Source organism: Uloborus diversus, chromosome 5 (assembly GCF_026930045.1).
Source record: "Uloborus diversus isolate 005 chromosome 5, Udiv.v.3.1, whole genome shotgun sequence".
Classification (NCBI taxonomy): domain Eukaryota; kingdom Metazoa; phylum Arthropoda; class Arachnida; order Araneae; family Uloboridae; genus Uloborus; species Uloborus diversus.
In genome coordinates this window covers 114,760,475-114,770,947 of record NC_072735.1, presented here as the reverse complement: position 1 = coordinate 114,770,947, position 10,473 = coordinate 114,760,475, and the positions used below count along the sequence as shown (strand labels likewise).

General features: G+C 29.9%; 1 protein-coding gene across 1 annotated transcript; it reads right to left on the bottom strand.

The window, feature by feature from the left end:
• Positions 1-485: 485 nt before the first annotated feature.
• Positions 486-9,501, bottom strand: LOC129222820 (zinc metalloproteinase nas-4-like). The gene is made up of 6 exons (XM_054857370.1): positions 9,372-9,501; positions 6,332-6,378; positions 5,593-5,671; positions 2,776-2,893; positions 1,527-1,708; positions 486-799 (listed from the first exon to the last, which is right to left on the bottom strand). Exons 1-6 carry the CDS (start codon positions 9,454-9,456, stop codon positions 555-557), a joined length of 756 nt encoding a protein of 251 aa, XP_054713345.1. The 5' UTR covers positions 9,457-9,501; the 3' UTR covers positions 486-554.
• Between the last annotated feature and the right edge of the window lie 972 nt (positions 9,502-10,473).

Genomic DNA, 10,473 nt, shown 5'->3' with positions numbered 1-10,473 from the left:
CGGCAAGTATTTTTAATAATCAAATAGAAAAAAAGTGCGCTAGGAAAAAAAATCACCAGACCCCAGTGGGCAAGGTGAAAATTTTTCCACTTTTTTTTTTTGGAAGGTACAAATTTACTGCTAAAATCTAAAACGAGAAAAAATATTTCAATGCAAAATTTATTACAAAATACGTTGCTTATTCTTTTTGTAGGTACTGTAATTTTCAAAACAAATTTTTAATTTGTTCATTTCGGAAAAGGTAAGTTATCTTAACTATTTCACTTTGCCACACATTTCACTACTTTAGCCGACAAATTACGAACGACTACTTTCTAATAATGATTTCAGATAGATCATGACTAATTAAATCTCTTTTGTCGTATTTCTAAGCACGTCATTTATTTAATCTACTTTTAATAACACACCCTTGTGTTTACTGATTGGCTCTTATTTCAGTTAAAAAAAATGCATAGAAAACGGGAAAAAAATGCTTACTCATTTTACTCAGGTACGATGAAAAATGAAATTGAAAATTACAGTTGAAAAATAGAGTCGGATTACATTTTTTTCGTTTAATTTTTCGAACAATCATAGAACTCGTTGAGCTTGAGCTTGTCTATGTCAGTTAAGGTTCCGACGTATTTCGCTCGGCCCAAATCCTTGAGTTTTACATTAGACTTCTTTGGTTTCATAGTTGGTAATCCAGGAAGTTTGGAGAATGCATATGCATTATAATGCATTATAGAACGATAATCATAAGGATAATTCAAGAAATTCATTTCACCAGGGATATGCTTGGCAAAATTCATTTTCTTATCTGGAAGGAAAAAAAAAACATTTGTGAATAAATCTGAATGAAATTGAATGTTTGTTAAATAAAGAGAAAGCGTGGATATAAAAAGCCATTGAACTACTATAATTTTAAAAACTTAAACATTCGTTTATAGAACTAGTTTTTTGTTCCTTTTTAGAAGATTTGGAGCTATACTAACTTCCGAAATAAGTTGTATGATGTGTAATTTCCATAATTTTTACTAAAAATGCATCTTTACATTATTTCACTCACTGGCGACAGTGGTGGCAAATGTCAAAAATTAAAATGAAACCGTAATAATTACTAATTTAAAATCTAAATTTAATGCTCTTTCTTGTCCCAATCTTGCAAAAGGTTTAGTTGACACAAGTGGTGCGTGGTTTCATAACAATATAATTTAAAAGAGTTTAGAAGAAAGTTTTTTCAACTTTTGGCTATACGTACTAGTTTGAACTTTGAAAACGAACTTCTAAAAACACTATAAATGTTTTGAGCTTATTGGTATCGTATTACACATTTGAGAATGAATCACAGAGTAAAGAAAGAAATCAGTTAAAAGTAGTATTGCGTAAAAACGTGATTTTTTACCCCCTCTCCCCTTTTTTGAGGTATGTAGCACCATTATTATGCAAGTCTAATAATTTCGTAACAGCAACACTCTATCTATTTTTAATTTTTTACCTGGACGAGTCATTTAGCTAAAGGTACCAAATATATTGACTTCTCTTACCATCGTTCATCACATTCTGCCACAGCACATCTATGTAATCGTCCCGGTCGATCCTGGAATGCTCGTGCCAGAATCCCAAGGCATGCATGAATTCGTGGATCACTGTTCCTTTGACAATACAGTCAGGGACAACCAATGACAACGTTTGCTGCATCCCATTACGACCGATGTACGACCAGCAGCTGCGCTTTAAATACAGATATTTCATGAGATCTTAGAAGAACTCGTAATCAAACATATACACTACTCAAAATTATTAGGGGAGCATGCAAAACAGTGAAGAAATCGTTGCTCGATTATTTTGGATAGGCATAAAATGGAGACTACATGTGTAACAAAATGCAACACAGAAAAACAAAAGCAAAAAACACTTGTATGGGGAACTTGAATTCTTCTGAACGGTGAAAAGAACATGAAATGATGCTTCAGGAAACAATGTGGCAACATGTAAATGACAAAAAATTCACTCTCTGAATTGAAACTTGCTGTAAAAAGCACTTAACTCCATTCACTTTACGTCCAAGCATAATGTTCAGCAGCGCACCTTCTTTGGTCCTCACGATGTCTTACTGTCAACAAAACACAGATCATTAACCTACGTGCATACAGACCACGCTGATGAGGTATATTTTGGACTGTTTAGTGGGACATCTTTCGTCTTGTTGCCAAACGAAACTGTCTTCCCAACTGGATAGCATTGGCAGTTCTCGATGTGCTATTGGTCATCATTTAGTTGATAGCACGTGGACGACCTTAGCCTAGTCAACGTCTCACAGTTCCAGCTTCTTCGAATCGAATCCAGCCTTCCATTAGCAACTCTTACCCCTCCAACAGCGTCTCCAACACTACTTTATGTTTTCCCAGATTCCAATCTCGATAATATGCTGAGCCATGCATTCCGGTAACTCACATTGTTGTGACATTTTCCAGTCACTTCTTTTCTAAATAAAAGCCGGCTAGTTGAATTTCACCTGTCGTGAATTTCACCACTGAGACAGCAAAAATAGAATCTCCTGCTTGCACCTCAATTCTTTTATCGTTTTTTGACGTCAGGAACGTTAGTTTGCAAATAAAGTTTTCTTCTTTCGCTTTCAGCCCAGCTTTATGTTATAGATGTTTTATTTCACTTGAGTTTTCGGTATAATCATTCACGAAATTTCGTTAAAACAGTGTGCTCCCCTTTATTAATGCAATTTATTGATAAAATAAAAAATAGCGATTAATGTGGTTTCAGTTATTTTACACTTACCCTCCTAAGGGCGTCAAGTATATATAATCCTGCTCGTTTGTTCTTCGCACAAATTTAAGACAAGATGATTTCTCAATTTCATCCAGGCCTTGTCTAATAATGTACAAATCCAGCAGCGCTACAAAAGATTAATTATAATACTTTAGGTGTTTAAAAACAATAGTTCTTCCTTTATTCAATCAGGAAAAAGAAAAAAGAGAAATTGAACTTAAAAAAAGCACCTTATTTCATTTTTGATTATTCTGATTACACTTTGCGGCAAAAAAAAAATGTTCAAAATGCTTCTGACATAATTCTTCATGATTCGTATTTAAAATGACCCCCTGAATCCTAATATGACCACCGTTTTATCCCTAAACGTCCGAATATTTGGAAATGGTGAGCCTCATGTCCGAATTATTTTTTTACGTTGTTTCAAATGATTTTTAATAAAATATTGGAAGAATCGTATTTTGCTCTTTGATTCTATATAAATGTAAACAAGCCATTGTATTGCATTACTTGAATAAAATTCTTACTATTTTCGGAGAACCGTAACACTGCGAAAAAAAGGAAATTGAAACAAAGTAAGATAAAAAAAAATTCTCACTCATAATCTACTTTTTCAGCATATTTTTAGCTCTTCATGTTAAATAATAAAATTAATTATTAAAACCTAAGACTTACTCTGATTGAAAAAAAATCAAAATCGGTGCTATTAAGCGACTAATAGTTGATTAAAACCAAATTATCATCTTTATTCTTCGTGATAGTACTGTCTGGGGTTTTTGTTTTTTCTAAACGTGAATGCCAGGGTTCGCAGATATATTTTATGATATATATCACGATATATATCATATATTTATTTTGAAAATATCATGATATTTTGATATTTTTGATGTATATTTTTCGAACTGAGATATAAGCAACATAAAAATTACACATATTAATCATGTGAATATTATTCGTTCAGTATTAATAATAACCAAAAAAGTACTATACTAAATATTGGTACTTGATTAGTACAATATATTTTTAAAAAATTTATATTCATAAAATTATTAGTAAGGTAACAATTTTAATATAGATTAAAAATGCCTTGTTAAAAATTAAAAGTTGGTCATAAAAAAGGAAAAATTTATTATGTATCAATAAGTATTTTTATTTCTGATTTATATAATTTTGTAAAAGTAGCTAATAAAAAGCTAACAATGCTTAAGTTCCTCAATTATAATAAATATAAATTTCAAATAAAATAATAATTCTGAAATATTATGTACTACAATGAACAATTACACTAATATATGATATTTTGTAAATAACTTTTTCTTAATTTAATTTTACATAATATTATATATTTGTGTGATTATGTGATGTTTTTCTCCGATTTTTACAGGGCACATACATATGTGTAGTTTTACAGAGCTCATTGATATGATAGCCAGTATTCAATATAATGACCTGTATCAATCACTTTATGCTATATTTTATTTTTGTAACATTAAATGATCTCATTTCACAAATGTTTGAATTACATTCATATGTAAATACCATTTTAGGTAGGGGAACATGGGGCAAAGTGAAATAAGGGGGCAAAGTGAAATGTTGAAATATTTACTCTGCTTTCAGCTCCACCTATCTATTATTATTTTAACTATGTAATACCATGTGCAGTCCATTCCAGTCAGGAAAAAAATACCGCCAAAGATTAAAACATTTGGTAATAAAGCAATATATTTGGTAATATATTGCAGTATTTTGTTGCAAGTCAAAAATATTTTTTGTAACTATGAAATGATAAGGTCCTTCTTATTAATATTTTAAATATTAATTGAGACCTCCTAATAAAATGCAAAATTAATTTGGTTAATATTAAGCTTATTTGTATTTTAAATAAATTGCACAGTTAGTCAAGTACATAAGGGCAAAGTGGATGGGGCAAAGCGAAATAGTTTGTTTCATTTACTCACTCATTCATTAAATATGCATAAATCACTTACGTTTTCATTTGTTATTTAATTCATTTACATTCATTCATTTAGTTATTCACTTATTTATTCATTCATTCATTCTTTTACTCGCTCATTGATTTTTCTTCATATACTAGCTGATTTATTCATTTAATTATTCGTTTATTAATTCCTTATCTTTTCATTTATTCATTCAACCTTTTCTTTACTGATTATTTTGATCAAAAATATTTTTAATAATCGAATAGAAAATATTTCATTAGAAAAAATATTTTATTTTTCATTTTGCCCCATGAAAAAAAAAGTGAAAAATTTACACTTTTTTTGAAGACTTAAATTTACAGCCAAAAATTAAAAAAAAACTGTTTCAACGCAAGTTTTATTATAAAATAGAATGTTCTTTCTTTATGTACTGTATGTAATTTTCAAAACAAATTTCCGATTTGTTCATTTTGAAAAAAACTCAGTCATCTTAACCATTTCACTTTGCCTCACATTCCCCTACATATATTTTTACTCAAAATGTAGCTATATTTATATATAAATAATGAAAAAAATATTAATTTTATGTCTACTAACACATTAATGTAAGAAAAATATCAGCAGTGATTTGAGGATACAGTTACTATTTAAAAATTAGTTTGCGCCTGATTGAAAATATCCGATACATATCAAAATATGGGATATTTTTGATGTTTTCAAAAATGTCATGATATTTTCGAACCCTGGTGAATACGCATTTTGGATTTTGAGATTCATAAAATTTTTAAAGACACAAATAAGGCTTTCGGTTCACATAATACCTTTTCGAAGTCACAAATCAGGCTCTTCTTACCGTAAAAGTTTTTTTTTTTTGCGGAATACTTACAGTAAACACTTTGATTAAAATCGTACGGTACTACAGCATTTGGCCAACGTTTCTCCTTAAAAATGGACAATTTTCGATCCTGGAAAAAAAATTTCGTTTGTTAAATTTTTTAAAGAAAATTCTCACAATTTATTTATGATTACATTTGAACTTCATAGCAATACTCTTTGATATTTTAAATCGCAACCTTCCTCAAATTTGCGCATATGTCAGGTCGTTTCTGATTTTATCAAAATAGGGGAGATATTGAGAAGAGAGATAACAAATGTAAGGGTATTTTTTTTTTGTTTTGTTTTGTTTTAAATTGGATTCCTTTATTAGAGGTGTTGGTTTGAGTTGAGGCTATTTTTTTTTCTCTTTCCTTTATCAGTAAAGCAGAAATGCTACCATGGTTCATTTCTGGTCTTTATGAAACTCTCACCCCTTTCTAAAATAGAACCGTTCATCGGTGTTAGTCGCGGCTTCCGAGATCAGACAGTAGTATATATATTTTTTAATTGGCAATAAATATTATTCTGGAATTATTCTCTTAACGTATGAAGACATAAGCTCATTTCGAAGTAGTACTTATTACAATATTAATTTTCTGCTATTGAAATAGTAAATCTTTAAAGCAAAAACACTATTAAGAATAGCAAAGCATATTTATTATACAAAAAAAAGGCACGAATGGATCTGGTAAGAATTGAACCGTAAATTTCATTTAAATATGTGTTATGAATATGTATTTTCCTCTTACCCATGGATCCTCATCTGGTAATAGCATTATATCTCCATCAATGAGATCTGAAATTATAGTAAAATGGAATACTTTTATGAGCAATGAAATTGACAACGAAGACTCAATGATTTCTTAAAGAAAATTCAAGATGTTTTACAGATGAGAAAGGAGGTTTTTCCTTTTTCTTTCCTTTACTGTTTTTTTTCCACCAGAAAATGACAATGTTATGAGCTTAAAATTAGTTTGTAAAATCCTAGTGAAAATAACACACAAAAAAGTTAGAAAGTTATGCCAAAAGTTGACAACGAAGAGTCAATGATAAATTCCATTCAAGATATTTTAAAGGTCATAAAGAAGAATTTTTCTTTTTCTTTCCTTTTATACTTTTCTTTGTTTTTGTTAGTTTTATTAGAAAATGGTACTGTTACAGTTTAAAATTCATTTGTAAAAATATAATAAAACTTACACAAAGAAAAAAAAAGTTAAAAAGATATGCCTTACTTTTTTTTCCACCTCTGAAAAATGAAACAACGATAGATACGTTTTCCATTAAAAGCAACAAAATCGAAAGTAAATCTCGTAATATTTTTTCTTTAAAACAGCGGAATTCAACCCCTTTTAATTCTATAGCATTAAAATTAGTGAAATTTATAAATTTTATGAATTTATTTCCTTGATAATGTCGCTATATTCGTCTAACAAACGGGATTTATCCCGAATCTAGCCATACTGCAATTGATAAAGAAAAGAGGAAAAGATAAGGGGGATTGAACATGCAAAGGGAAGTTTAAAGGAAATGGTTAACCTCAGACCAACTATGATAGCGACAAAAATGAGTTTCGTTTTGATTCTTGCTAAGGCCCCAATATATACGAGCCGACGCATCAGCTTAAGATTAGCCATTTTGGATCGGAGCGCTTGTCTTTGAGTGCTTGTCTTTTCTGGCAAGTTATCGCGTTTGGTGATGGTTCACTGTGAGCAATTATTAGCGGCAAGTGAATTGTTTATCAGCTAAATTATTATTTTCGGCAAATTTGGCAAAATCCGAAACTTTGCTGTAGTAACCCTAGCAGTGCAACAATGAAAAATCCGATCCGAAATGGCTAAACTTAAGCTGATGCGTCGGCCTAATTCTAGCATAATAGGTTGATTTTCCTATAACGTTACATAGAAATAGACAAATCCGCGCTCAGTGAGAGCTCACCATCAATTTTTGGCTGCCTTCAATGGAGCACTCAGCGGGAGCTCTGATCTTAAAAATTGAGAAGTCTTATCAGTGAAATCCGGATGCAAAAAATGAAAGTGTATTATTTTCACTAGAATATAAGACAAAAGGTTCTTATCATTTCTGGTCTGGTGGGGAAAAAAAGAAAAAAAAAAAAGAACTTTCATTGAGAGAGAACTATTGTAATTTATTTAGTTCTCTAGTATTTACTTGTAGCATTGATCAAAAAGATGTCTTAACGATACTAAGAAGTAATCATGTGGCAGGATGGATTTTTGAATAAATAAATATTTATTTTAAAAGTTTTAAGTCATTATATTATTTGTATAAACATAATAATTGTATGTTTCTACATCTTGTTTATTAAGGGTATAAATTAAAAGTGCCGTTGTTGACTTGTGCCAGCTGAACTGGCAATATGGGATACGCTGCTTCACTTTTACAACTGTACCGTAATTTGGCGTGAAATCCAACTTCCACAGTACACACTTGTCCTAAGAACCCTTTTGTAGGGTAGGCAACCATCCATAGCATAGCAACACATTCACACAAAGAAAGAACAAGGTAGAGAAAGTACATCCATGTACGAGCCGGAATTAGAACCCGAGACCTCCCCATCGCAGCCAGACTCCTCTGACCACTAGACAGAATTAAAAGTGTTGTTTGTTTATTATGGGCATAAATAAAAAGTGACGCTGAAGGCTAGATTAAACGAAATTTGTCCTATGTTAAAGATATTTTGTTTCATTGCGAAAATGAAATTAAGTATAATTTTTGATTAAAAGAAGAGTTTACCCTAGGTTATAAATACAAGTATTTTAGGCTTTTTAGAAAATAATTCCTGCTCTTGCAAGAAAGAGATGCTGACTAAAGTGTTTGAAATTAAATAGTTACAATATATATTTTTTAAAGTTTTGAATGGGAGATAATTGAGTGTAACAAAAAGAAAAAAAAAAGAAACACCAGAAAATAAATAAAAATATTTTGTGCGGATGCAAATAAAATGACCGAAAGCTTTTAGATTAAGTTGTTTAGATTTAAAGATTATCGGCATTAAAGTACAGCGAAAAACGAAACTAAGCATCAACTTTAGATACACAAATAAATAAAACTAATGTATGGGGGGAAAGGATTGGGGGGGGGGAATCACAAATCGGCTATAAACCAATTTTACCATGTTATTGTTCTTCGTTTAAGTATACTTCAGCATTCTGAATAGATAAAAATGTTTTTGATTCTTAAGTCAACAGAAACGCAAACTTAATCTACTTTTCAATTTGAAGATTATGTAGACAAATATCAAGTTAATTCTTCTTATAAGTTAATTCAGTTTGAATAAAGGAAATAAATTTTCAAATAATTTTTCACTAAAAATTAGTTTACTTGGAATATAGGTATTTCGTACTGGAAAGCACAACTTTTGAAGCCTGAATTCCAAACTGACTCTAGATATTAATACAAATATGATACAGATTCAGTTTTAAAAAAAAATCAGTATAAAAACAAGTTTCGAATTGATCAGTAATAAGAGTTATAATGTGAAACCAAATTGAGATGGCAGATCATGTGTTCTGAAAGGGAAAGTTTATACTTAAAAAGAAAAAAAAATCTTATTTATATTTAGAAAAATATAATGGTGAAATTTTTTATAAAATTTATTCTTAGTTACAAAACTTCAACTGTTAAAAATATTAAATTATGAGAATAGTTTAATAGTAATGAAATTTTTTAATTCGCACTTCCATTGATAAAACCAATATTGTATTTTGCTAGAAAGTATTTAAATTTGACTATTTTAATAGCAATAGGAGAATACAGTTAAGAGTTACTTACTTCCTTCATATGATGCCTGGATAAAATCTATACTTGATCCAATTAATGCACAAGTAAGTATAAAAAAATATAACTTAAATACCATTTTTTAAAGTTTATGATTTTGGGTGCATTTTATTTTATTTTTCTACTGGTCTCTGTCTGAATTATTTCTGCAGTTGTTTCTTTACTTTAATCAGTTATGCTCAGCTACGAGAGATATGATTAAATAAAACAATATTAAATTACGAATCAATGCTTGATAGGAGTATCGATAATAATTATCTTTTAAAATTTTACGTACTGCTCACGTCTGGAAAGGTTTCTAAGAAATTATCTCTCGATTCTGGAAAACGATATACAAGTACAGCAGCAAATATTTATTTGTTTAGAAGTAAATATAGCGTTTTCTATACCTTCTTTAATAATCCCGATTTTTATATTCACAGGGATGCATTAAATAATACTAATAATAAATAAAATGATGCATTCTCACCAGCAAAAATATTCTAGAATTATTTTCAAGGCGTAAAAATTCTCCTTGAATATTTTTAGAGTAGTGAAATTCCTTCTTGAGGAGTAAAATATAAGAAAACAGTAAAGACCATTAATGATCAATTATCAATTCAGTGAAAAAAAAAACACTAATTTTATAGGGGGGGGGGGATATGTGCACTATTTTAATTTTTAACTTTCAAAATGTTTGATGTTTTAAATGTTTTAAACATCACAAAGCATTCATCTATAATATTTTTAAATTTAAATTGCTTTTTGATCACCCTTTCTAAGATGCCATTTTTTAAGTTAAGATACAAAGCATGAAAATAGCTTGGAAACTGTTCCCAAATGATGTCACGTTTTCAGGAAGGAGGAGGTTCATGAAATTGTGACAGTTTGTGTTAAGGAGGAGGGAGAGAGTGACAAGAAGTGTGACATCACGCATTTTTTTATAAGAATGTTCATGAAAAATAACGTTACAAATGGGAAAGGGCATAAGGTGAAATGTGACACTTTGTGACAAAAGAGAAGGAAACAAAAAGTTGAAAAAGAGTGCGAGAAAATTTATGGACAGTCCCTCAGTTACATTTTTGAGGCGCATTTTAAATTTTTTGCGTTTGAAGGA